Source organism: Penaeus japonicus, unplaced genomic scaffold, assembly GCF_977035675.1.
Source record: "Penaeus japonicus unplaced genomic scaffold, GWHDUDI00000001_assembly GWHDUDI00000022, whole genome shotgun sequence".
Taxonomy (NCBI): domain Eukaryota; kingdom Metazoa; phylum Arthropoda; class Malacostraca; order Decapoda; family Penaeidae; genus Penaeus; species Penaeus japonicus.
In genome coordinates, this window is record NW_028234424.1 from 24,828,751 (window position 1) to 24,841,250 (window position 12,500).

Sequence of the window (12,500 nt, forward strand, 5' to 3'; positions counted from 1 at the left end):
GTCATAATCTCTCCCTCAAAATGTATGTTTTACTTTGTTACATATGGACATAATCATAGGTGTTCCATTTGTATGGACGCATATTTATTCACTTCTGAAGATAATGTAAACAGATACAAAAACCACATAGAGAAACACTGAACACACTGAAGCACCACAGATGAAGAGATCTTGCACATAGTCACTGCGCTTGCTTGTTATCTAGCCGGCAGGAGTGGCATTTTATAAATATAAGCCCTAGAGTGAATGGATTAAAAGGAATGTCTGAATACTATCAACCAAATTTAAAATAACCTGAATAATCTAATCTTATCACAAAACTGCATGTACATAATGATAAAAAAAACAACATCATAATTAAGGGCAGCCTTCAAACAACCATGTGAAACTGAAAAAGATTTGTTCTTGTCACCTGGAAGTGGTGGAAAAGCTGCAGCCTCAAGGTCAAACTGTGGCTGTGGTGGTTGTGGAGGAGGGGTTGCTTCTTGACTATTTCCTTGTTTTGTGTTGTCATTACTAGGAGGCTGTGTGGAACTTCCCCGCTGAGGCATGCCACGGTTGCCACCACTTGTCTGGGTCTCCTCTTCACGACCTCGTGGTCGTCGGCGCACACCACGAGACCTGGGGCAAAACCAGTTTTTGAAACTGGATTTCACAAGTAAATAGGCAAATTATATGCTACTCTTATCACAAACTCTACACCTAGCTCTAGAATTTCTTGTAAAGCACACATGGGGGTTAACACATTAATAATAAAAGCCTACTCACAATTGTCTGGGTTGCTGAGGGTCCCTGGGTCCAGGGTGATACTGATAATGACCATGATAATGGTCATTGTTGTAGTTGTTCCGGTGTGGTAGACCTGGTGCCTGATGCTGTGCATGATGTTGCTGCTGTGTGGGTCCATGTGCCTGGTGCTGCTGGGCTGTTTGATGTGAGGTACTTGTGGTAGCAGCAACACTGACTGTGGCTGCTGGAGTTGTTGATGCAATAGTAGCAGACACACTTGCCACAGTTGTTGTGGATACTGAGGAATTGAGCATGGAGGTACTGGAAAAGGGAGGACTGGCAGTAGTGGTATGCACAGGAGTCTGTGCCAGTGATACAGGTGACGGGCTACTGCTACTAGATGCCTTGGAGACTGTAACCACTTCTTTCTTTTCAGCCCGGATCACAGGTGTTGCAGGACCCGTTGGGGGGCTAAATGATGTGTATAAGTTAGACTGACTAGCTATTGCGAGATCGCACTGAGCAAAGCTCTGGTTGTTGGTTCCAGCTGATGTTGCTGCTGATGGTTGTGGAGGAGGTGGTGGTGGTGGAGGAGGAGGGGCAGTGGTGCTAGAGGGAGGCTGGGAATTCCTGTGTCCAGACTGGGATGGGGACTGGGAGGACTGCGGTCTATGGTGGGGATGTGGCCTCTGCGGCGGATAATGCGGGAAGTGACTCTGATGACTCCCATGATTGTTGCTATTTCCTCCACTTCCTTGGCCAGCTCCACTATTATGACGGTTATCAACTTTATCGTACCTGCCGTCACGATGTTTAGAATTCCTGGAAGGATACCTGATTATTAATTTTTCTCTAGTTGACTCCTACTATCTTTTTATACATTCTGAACACAACCAGTAAAAAACATAAAGATGATTACCTTCTGTTGCCGTTATATCTAACATTGTGGTTACTTGGGGGCTTGAAGGCAGCTTGTGGTGAGAGTCCATTGAACTGCAGAAACCCGTTGATGTCATAGAACCCACCTGGGGCTGTCCACTGCACCATGTTTGGGTAGAACTGAAAATAATTATCTTATTATGACCATCTACCATATATTCAAGAATTTCTTTCTTTCTAGCATACCTTTCCTTAAATACACTGTTATTTCATTCAAAACTTAAGCTCATTATGAGGAAGGGGAAAGGAGTAAGACATAGAAAGAGCTTATTATTATGTCCCTATGCAGGTTACTTCTTGAACAAATAATGAACTAAAAGTAGTAAAAACAGTACTCAATTATTATAAACAACTGACATTAACACATCATTTAATGATTTGACAGTTAATGCTGTGCCTTACAAATGCAAATATCTTTCACACCTGAGAATTAAACAATTGGTAAAAATAGCAACAGTCCATGAAATTCTCATAGAATTGGCTAAATGATAGCTGTATTCAGGTTGTAATAAATTAACTAAGGTGCACAATAGATAAATTATTGGTCCGCTGTTCAGGATTACCATTAACATCGGCCTCCATTTTTTCTTTAAACAGCATCTGTTTTTATTGTCTCTAACACCGATACTACATAACCATTCTTACATAACTTTTCAGCAATTATGAAGGGCATTTAATAGTTCAGCATATTTGATACCAATACTGAGCCATGTTTCACAATCACTGCTCGAACTGAAGTTTCAAATCAAAGTCAAGTCCAAATATGATTATGGGAAAAGGTATTTAAGTCATGTGAAAATGCATTTGCACTGGATGACGTGATATCACGTCATCAGAATATTTAAAGTCATGGTCTCTCCCTGTAAATACACGTTTTACATAAGTTACATTTGTGTATACACACTTTTCTTGACTTGTCAAAAAAGATCAAATGTATCACCCTGTAGAATTGGGCAGGTGATAAGGACTCTAAAGAGGCACAGCATGGCATTGCACCGGGAGAGATTTTTTGGTGAAAAGTTATATTCCTGGCAGGAGCAGCATTAGGCAAATATACACCTTGTTGCGAGTGGGTTACATTAAACAAGAATAGCCAAAATAACTATGAAAATTATTTTATCTGCAACATTACCAACGTTCAATGCAATATTATACAATTGGGTACAAATCCTACTCTAATATCAATTTATATTTCAAAAGATTGCTAGCATCTTCCCATTCAAATTTTGCTGAAAGATCCAAACCTTCAAAAGGTCATCAAAAAGGGAAAATCTCATTCAAAACCAGTAAGAAAAGATACAAAAGAAAAAAAATGTCTTAATGCAAATGACTCACAAAGGCAGCTGGCGTTGTGTAAGAATATGTGTACGAGTTGGCAGTAACGGTTGAAGGCGTTGATGAGTACATGAACCGCTGTCCCCCTGGGTTGTTGAAGCTGGTGTTTGGGGCAGGTGTCCCAGGTCCTCCTGGCAACCCTGCTGATCCTGGAGTAGATGGAGGGCCTGATCCTTCTTTTCCCTCCCCTCCTCCTTTATTTCCATACGAGGGTAATACTGATAAACAACCTAGTCTGGACACTGGCTTTGTCTTTATTCTGGCAAGGATGGGTTTATCCTGAAATAAAGAAACATTTTTTGTGATGTAAAAGTTGCGAAAAAAAAAGAAGCTGCTGCTTTTTGGAACATGACTACATGACCCTTCCCTTAAAAACTGATAAACTATATATCAATGAATTATGAACATTGTCTTCAAACAAACAGCATAATCTCCAAGTTGATTAACATACCTTGAAAGTCTTCACGACACCTCGAAGGTACCAATAGGCTTTTTGTGCATCTTCATCGGATTCAAATGTAACATACCAAGACGAATTGTGAACAAATTCACAAGAAACTACCTTAGGGCACTCATCACTTTTAAACATTGCCTGTAAGAGAAATACATATATTTATTCATAATCTAATATGCTCTACTAGTACTACTACAAGACTCAGAAAAAAAATGGAATTGATGCTTCAAACTGAAGTTCATGGAACTTTGTCTAAAGCTTTCACCTAGACAGCAGCTGGCTCTAGCATATGTTTATTTCTGCCTTTCAAATTTGAATTAAGATAAAATTAATCTTAAAAGAAAGTAGACTGAACAGCACTTTAGATTGTTAGTGTCCAGCTGCTGTGCTATGTGGAGACATTATACTTAAAAGATCCTTTAGTTTTTTATTTCTTTTCTATACATACCTCTATTTCTTCAACTGGAGTAGATTCAGGAATTTCTCTAAGAATCACTATGCATCTTTTATAGTTGGGTCGAACTCTGTTATTTTCTTCATCTAGTTGGACAAAGGGTGATTCTGCAAATGGAAGGAAAAGTTAAATATTTCTTCTTATTGATACTAAGATAATTCTATAGTATCTAATGGATGTACTACTCAACAAATAAGTATACCAAACTGCAAAACTGGCATTAATTATGAAAACCCTTTATTATTTTTCTTAGCCTCACACACTGTCCAAAAAATATATGACTGAGGTAAAATCATACCTTTGAGAGCTTCTACAATAATGCTGTGGTCCTTAGTGATGCTCTTGAATTGTGAACAATTTGCCAGTATATAAACTGGCACATACTGGTCACTGTCCATCTGAGAGATCAGGTAGGGGTCGTTGCTCAGGTTCTCCCTGGAATGGATAATTCTTTTGCATTTTTTCTACTTAACAACTATCTTTATTGGAATAGATTCAATGTTCTCGGTACATAAAAACAATGACAATATATATCTATCTAATAATACATTTGTTACTACAATCAGTTGATTATTTGCTATATATTCAACAAATAAATTACTGGGCAGTTTTCATTTGGCACTCAATCTGCCATATAGCCATTTTTTTTAGGTTACATGGAAACGATGAGTGCAAAGCTATTTTCAATTACCATCATTTATACTAACTTTTTCATATACAACATCATAAAGCCTAAACAGCTCTCACACTTAAGGCGGTTGTTGTGGTCGAGAACAAATTTCGTTAATTATGATTGAAACTTCGCAAATTTTTATTATGTTATATATTTCTATACTGCAATGTTCACAACCAAGTTTCATATAATTTTGTCGATAAACAATGAAGTAGGAAAAAAATAAAACAAAATAAACAAATAAATATAACCCAAAAATTTATAATTTTCATTTATCTGTTGACTGAACTTGTTGAAAATAATACCACAAATACTCATAGCAAAACCTAAATATTCAAAGAACAATTTTTGGAACATCCTCTTAGTTTAGTGGGAAGAATTTCTTTTTTGAATGACCATTCTAATGGAGACAAAATATAATATATGGACATCTATCATTTGAAATGAAAAAACTTCTGTAGAAAAATTGTAAATTTATCATGCTTTCAAATGATCCAAACCACATTAGAATCGCACTAATAGTTAACGAAAATTATATAAAAAAATGTAGACAATGGTGTAGTTTCGAGATATTGCGTTTTGAAGTTAAAAATGCATACCCCTGCATTTTTCATACATTTTCTTTAGAATTTGTATCTCTGTGCCAATCCTGATGCATTCTATGGCATCATAAATGATAGCTGGTACCTGGTCCCCCTTTTACAAGGCATATCAAGGCGGCAGAGCAGCACATGTTCTCTTGCTCTCGTCAATATCTCCAGCAACGTCAGAACTTTGGTTGCATCATTCTTTTATATCTTTCTCATAATATAAATTTCCTCTTGGAGTGTCTTCCCATTCTTGTAAAAAAAAATAAAAATAAATAAATAATGTAAAATAAACAAGTTGCGCAGAGAAGCGACAAAAATCAAGTGCCTCTATCTTATTGTGACTGGTGCCACGAGAGAACTCGTGAGCCCCTCAGCTGTTTGAGGTGTTAGTTGCCAGCTAGCCTTTGTAAGAGAATGAAAATAGATCATATTTGGCTATTTTCATTGCAATAAAATAACTTAGTTGAATATATTTGCACGAACGTGATACAGCAGGGATTGAAGATGTAGTGGGAGGTCAGGGTGGGGGGCAGATTATTAGCCATAACTCTTATTTGCGTATTTCGCAGAGTTGCCAAAGGCCACCAGAATACATGGGATTTTTTTTTCCCCTGAATTATCAAATATTTTCAAAAATATTCCTCAAAAATTAACCACAACAGCCGCCTTAATGTATGCCATTATCTTTGAATAACCCTTTAATATCACAGTCAAAATTCAACTTTAATGAATAATTGTAGATTAACCAAATCTCTCTGATCTCTTATATTAATCAAGAAATAATTTAAAGATTAACCTCCTTACTTTTCCACTTAATTTTACCATCCTACTGTATTTAAGTTAAAAGACTAAAAACTTTATGCTTTATGTTCTTTTATGCTAAAATAAGACTAATTTTCAAAAGCTTAATAAATAACTGTCAAGTGCAACTCCTCCACTCAGCACTATGCTGTTGTTAACTTGAGAGGGAAGCTTGAGATCAGAATGTTGTACTCTTCTTGTAAATATTAAGACTTCTGTTAGGTAAAATTATTAATGATGGTTCAATTCTGAAGTTCTAAAATTTAATAATTCAGTCTCAACTCACCTAGAAAAGAAATATTCCACTTGCTGTGCCACCAACTGCTGTATCTGGTCCCGGGTGAGTTGCTGAGGCTGCGGGGTGGGCTGCTGCTGTGGTTGTGCTGGAGGGGTTGCCGTGGGCGTACTCGGGGTGGGAGTCTGTGCTGGCGTTGTCTGTGTGCCCTGGGTCTCGCTCGTGGTTGTGTCCTCTTTGCTGCTGCATTCAAGAACTGGTTCTTCTGGCTTTTCCAGGTTTTCAGTAGAGGGAGCATTGCTACTACTAGAGTCTGGGGTGGGCACTGAGGCAGGGAGGGGGGAGGCACTTGGTCGACTGCTCTCGGGAGACACTTCCCCATTCTGCTGGCTGCTGCCCAGAGGGGTGCATGCCTTTGCATTCCCCTCTTGATCTGCATTCTGTCCAGCTGCTGCCATGTCTTGAACTGTGTTGTCAACTTGCACAGCTTTACCAGGGGCTTGGCTTGTGGGACCACTGGTGCCACTAGTTGTGTCTGGGGAGGAGCTGCAAGGCTCCACTGGAGACTCTACTGCCATGGGTCCAGGAGTATCAGGAGTGTGGGGGCACACCCCACAATACTGCTTGCCAACATCCCCATTCATCAAGGGGTAAACTGAAAAGTGGAAAAAAATACTAAATTAAGAAATAACTCTTCAAATCTATACAGAACTGTGTTTGGTAGACAATATCAATAATAACTTATTTCAATAGTACATCTGTTACTACAATCAGCTGATTATTTGCTACATATTCAACAAATAATTTCCTGTGCAGTTTTACTTTGGCACTCAATCTGCCACATAGCCATTTTTTAGAGGTTACATGGAAACGATGAGTGCAAAACTTTTAATTATGACATTATACTGCTTAATTTTCATTTATTAATTACATAAAACACATCAGACACAAACGATAAACAATGTATTTCTCCATCTGACTGTGTCTACAACCAACATAGCTAACCAAGGAACAAAATACTAATTTTCCAAGATCTCGACAACATGCCTTCGATACTAACAACTCTTATTCTTCATTTATAATAGCGACTCTAAATATGTCCAGCGACTAGCTGTCATGAGACAATGTGTCTATCAGACTTGGTAATACTTAACCCATTCACGACGGGGGCATTCTAGCCTTGAATGTCACAATGCCGGGGCTTTCGAATCATTAGGCCTAAATTAAATGTCTGGCATAATACTGTGCCACCCGGCCACTGGGCTTTTGAATGAGCGGTACAGTACTGTACCACACAAGATGTTCAAGAGAATTATGAATTTACTAGCATAAAAAGTGACCTAAAGGAGACAAATAAAATGCATAAATCAGCAAATAAACAATTGTGTAAACATGTCAACAGTCAAATGTCACTTAGATCTTGTGGGAATACTTGTGATTCCCTACTTCAAAAAGATGCTGAATGGAGACACTAATATCAACCAGAATAACAGCGACTATTCACTCTACATAACTGGTTAGAGCCCTTCATATTCATATAATCCATGGCCAAATCTGATCCTCCATGCTAGCATCTACACATCCCACCTCAAGGGTGTATAATACAGATGAACACCTTAAGTGGGAGTTTGCTTCCTCTGCCGACACAAATTCAGAGGTGGGGAGGGCTGCCTTCGCTCTAGTGTGGCCATGAAATTGCCATGTACTAAGAAATTCTATATAATTCGCCTTCAGACTCAACTCATGAATGCCATGAATACCATGACTGGCATCGGCAGATGGTGTTCTTCAGTTTTATATGCCTGTGAGGAGAGGTGTGTTGCTGCCCAAGCAAGTGTTGAATCTGATCCTTGATTAAATGAATATCTAGTATAATATCATTTCACAAGCTTTACAAATTTATCATACATAGGAATACTGCCTATAAACAATAATATTCTGATACTTCTACATTTCATTTCTATAGGTATTCCAATATTTGAAAAAAAGGATCTTATATAAGGAAGAGCTGCAATACATATTAGAGGTGGCTTAGATTTGTTCTAACAGAGTTAAATATTACCAATAATGTTCAAGGACAATATAACTGCCCTATGTCTTGGACTATAGCTCATTAGGAAATAACTTGAAAATCAGTGCATGTTGGAATTATTTTGTATTACCATCTTACTGATACATTTGCCTGAGGGTGCTTTGCCTGTCATCATAGGGGTGATAATCTATATCACAAGGATGCTTCTCTGAAGAGGACCTGCATTTTAGTCACCTTCAGAATTCTTGTTAATATCATCTACATGCAAAAAATAATTTTAACCTGTCAAAGACAAAGCACCTAACCAGCATGTGATCCTAAGGATAGGTTGGATATGATCATGTAACAGTTTGTGAGGTCACACACTGCTAGTTTTAGGACTTCGACACTCTTGTACAGTTTGATACGCCTTCACAAGCATTGTCTAATACACAATGTTAACGCTATCATTGACGCCCATACTGTCTTGATGCCTATTGGCAATAGGTTAAAATTTATATCAGGGATTGTCACCCTTTAACCCATTCGCGCCAGTTGATATCCAATCACGTGGTTGAAAAATATCCCTGGACCCAGGTGACATCCTGAACATGGAAATATTTTAAAATGCCTTTACATTGTAGACGCATTCATGAAAACCGTAAGAATTAGGTGGGTGAAAAATGCTCAGAGAGGTTTAGCGCAGCCCTATGCAGCATGAAAACACCCTGGCATGAAGCGTCACTTGTTGTCATCTTCCTGGCGCAAACAGGAGTCAGCGAAAATACATCTCGTCGTGAATGGGTTAAGCTGAGCCTTGGCAAAGTATCCAGAGAACTTAGGGAACCAGATCTAGAGCATCATGGTAATTTCTTAGTGGGCTAAAGGATTAATTTTAAAACATTATCATGCAATTACAATATTACTAAAAGTATTTTGAAGAGGGTGTAATTGTAATGTAACCAAAATAAGAGGCTGGGTGGAAAGAGGTGGCTGACCAGAGCTGAGTGAGGACCAGAACCTAGGTTTTCCAGAAGGCCCATATAAATGTAATGCCAATGGAGGATGCTATCTGTTCTGCCCACAAAATACATGTGGAATGTTATGGCTCTGATGGCGCTAATTTTTTATCTACAGCTTTCCAGTTCGCCTGAACTCAGTTATTAGAAGAAGAAGAAGAAGAAGAAGAACGGTAATTATCCAGACCGGAATCCAAGATATATGATAAAACCATTGTCCTCACACTTCTAATTATTATCTTGCAAAGGCAACCTTGATATCAATCCTGGCACTGTGGCTTGTATGCAACCACCTATTTCCCAGTTATAGTGGTTGAAATGAAACAACCTATTAAATCATGTCTTATTTGGAAAGATTTACAAACAAGCTGGGGTTATAATAGGGCCTTAGAAAAATGTGAATATTCTCATCACTAACAAATCAGACAAACTTATTTATATTGCTTAATCATGCTATAACATTACAGAATAACGGTTAGTTGGGGCTGCAGCTAATAAGAGTAATTCTCTAAAGTTACCTCCTTTTTAGTAAAGTCATGACTAATTCTAATGCACTTCTTAATTTAGACAAAGCCCGTTACTTATAATTAGAAGTAATCCCACACACCCACTGGCAGTAATTATAATTTCTACATCCTGTAGAAAAAATTAAAGTACTTCTTAGCATCCAATAATTGTAAGCATAAGCCAACAACAAAGTAATAAAGCTATTTTTTCAAGAATGAGCATGTTATGAATATGTAATATATGTAATTTCTTTTACCATTATGGCACATCCTGACAAAGTTCATCAAAAATTTATATATGGTGCTTTCCAAATCTACCACAATAATGCTTAATTTTTAAGCTACAATTTTACCACTCCAGAGTTAGGAGTGGTTCTTGAGCCACCTCTGGTGACCATGCTCCTATATTGGTAGCCTCATATTACAAAACCCTGGACTAGGAGTGGCCATGCTGGCTTGAAAATGTAGACTGCAACATGAAGTGTGAGAGCCTGTGCCACGTTTTCTCCATTCTTTCGTGCTTTTGGCCCATTAACCCTTTCCCGACAGGGCACACGCTACGCGAAAACCCCTATGCCGATGCATGACGCCCCGGCATCAGGAATTTAGCTGTGTCATACGAGTGTGACACACCGTCGTCATTGGAGTAATTCATTAGTTACTTCCTAACAATTAAAAACACTTTATACTAATATCTAACAAATTTCTAAGATAACACACCCTAGATTCTCTATGCTCCCTAAAAATAGAGACAACTCTAGTGAAAGAATGGTTCAGGTCTGTCTCCCAAAGTAAGCCTAGATCTGGCCAAATGGGGTGATGATCCCCAATTTGAGTCTGGGGCCAGGTTGACAAGATTAGCGACACTGATGTGTATTTTCCATTTCTATTATCTAGAATTATGGCATGATGTACCAAGAACAATATCTAAATAAAACCAAACTTAGAACAATATATTAAAACCAATAAAGACATACTGACATATCAGGAAAGGGAGATTGCATTAACATTACACTTTTTCAATCACACAGAAATCTTTTACTAAACTTTCTAAAACACCTATCCAACTCCTTATTAAATAACATTACAGGCTTTAGATATCAAACATGTTTAGGTATCAACTCAGGACAAGTTACTGAATAACAAATGATGACTATCATTCATATTTAACTCCAACTCATTTAGCCAAATAGTTTCATGTTACTACACCCTGTCTGTACTGCACCAGGATTAACTTCTAGAGCTTCATTTGTAGCAGAATTTTTTCTACTCTAACAATTATTTCTGCTTAAAATCTCTAATCTGGATATTTGACCATGTATCTGTGGGGTTACTTTTTGAAATCTTGTGTATACACCTGTCCTTTCCTAGCAAATGATGAAATGTCTATCTAATATGCAGGCAGTGTGAATGGTGCATAAATGGAAGTTCAGAATAGGACCCAGCATAGATGGAGAAAAATACAGGTCATGAAGAACACAGAACCCAAGACTATCAATTAAAAAGCAATCCAGATACAAAAGGCAAGACCACAATAATTTGATAGTCTGATTCTATGGTTGTGCATCCGATGATGCTGTGGCCACCATTTTTATGTTTAAGCAGAGAAACAAACCACCACCATACATATTAGAGCAAGACAGAGCTTGTAGGCCTTTGATGCCAGTGTAAACCATGAAAACTATAGAGTTGCTTCATGTGGTCCTATTCTCAACAATTGGCATTAGAGTATTCCTGAAAATGAATCTGATAAGATTTCATAACATGTGAATATTTCCTATAGGGATGCAGTAAGCCTATGGTAAGAAAAGAAACAGCAATCTTCAAAAACTGTCCACCACAAATAAAGGTAATGGTTATAAACAGCACGCAAATCCCTACTTGGTAAAAAGTAAATCCAAACACTTATCCAAGTCTGTGGACCTATGCATGAAGTGTAGCTGTACCTTCATGATTCATCTTACAACAATGGTAAAGAGCCTCCACCACACATATACTGGCTAGATATACCTTAAAGGACTTTTATGGTGAATTTCATCAAATACAATACCTAACCCATGTTCTATTTTGCTAATATATATGTGGCCATAGCATCACTGAATGCTGTCCCAATTCTTAGTAATAACCAATGTAACAAAATAAAACCATCTTCTCTATAGCAACTAAATAAAGTGGCATAATAAAAACAATACCATGTACAAAGTATGCTTTCAATATAGCACAACCCAGTTGAATAAACTGTAACAACGAACATTGTTAACCAACTAGATTTTGAAAATAAATCCTACCAAGCTATCAATGTGACGAGAGAAAGGACCTATTCTCTTAGAATAAAAATCATACCACTATTTCTGCAACTGAACAATGATTGATCCCCATTTTATACAGAAATTAACAACCACTGAATCAAAAGTTAAAAAAAAGAAAGAAAAATTGGATGTTTCCACAAGCAATAGCAACCACAAATGACTATTTCTGTAGCAAATAAATGTATCTGGAAAATACAATATTCTCTTAGGAATAGTAAGTAGTTCGTTCCTCACAAACACTAACATACATGAATACCCATCAACCATTTCTTTATCTAACAGATAAAAATATTCTTGCATAAAGTTAGTTCTCTGCAAACTGCAAGTCTTGAGGCTCTGTGTTGTGTGCGAAATAAGGCGTCGAGGCCTCCCCTTCCGTCTGATACAACATAATACAACAGTGTTTCTCCATACGGAACCTACGCTAGCCCCTCGTGCATAACGA

At 37.7% G+C, this 12,500-nt stretch overlaps 1 protein-coding gene across 42 annotated transcripts in view; it reads right to left on the bottom strand.

The window, feature by feature from the left end:
* The window catches only part of Larp4B (La-related protein 4B), an 86,680-nt gene that overhangs the window by 9,119 nt on the left and 65,061 nt on the right, over nucleotides 1-12,500 (bottom strand). For 13 of the 42 annotated variants that reach the window (XM_086549645.1, XM_086549646.1, XM_086549658.1 and 10 more), the window contains 8 exons: nucleotides 6,262-6,865; nucleotides 4,210-4,346; nucleotides 3,906-4,018; nucleotides 3,455-3,595; nucleotides 3,004-3,282; nucleotides 1,649-1,788; nucleotides 769-1,563; nucleotides 413-645 (listed from right to left, as the gene is read on the bottom strand). In XM_086549645.1, the coding sequence (XP_086405771.1) occupies nucleotides 413-645; nucleotides 769-1,563; nucleotides 1,649-1,788; nucleotides 3,004-3,282; nucleotides 3,455-3,595; nucleotides 3,906-4,018; nucleotides 4,210-4,346; nucleotides 6,262-6,865 (2,442 nt within the window). The remainder of the gene's footprint in view (nucleotides 1-412; nucleotides 646-768; nucleotides 1,564-1,648; nucleotides 1,789-3,003; nucleotides 3,283-3,454; nucleotides 3,596-3,905; nucleotides 4,019-4,209; nucleotides 4,347-6,261; nucleotides 6,866-12,500) is intronic. The other 29 variants (XM_086549654.1, XM_086549653.1, XM_086549644.1 and 26 more) reach the window with 3 other exon arrangements.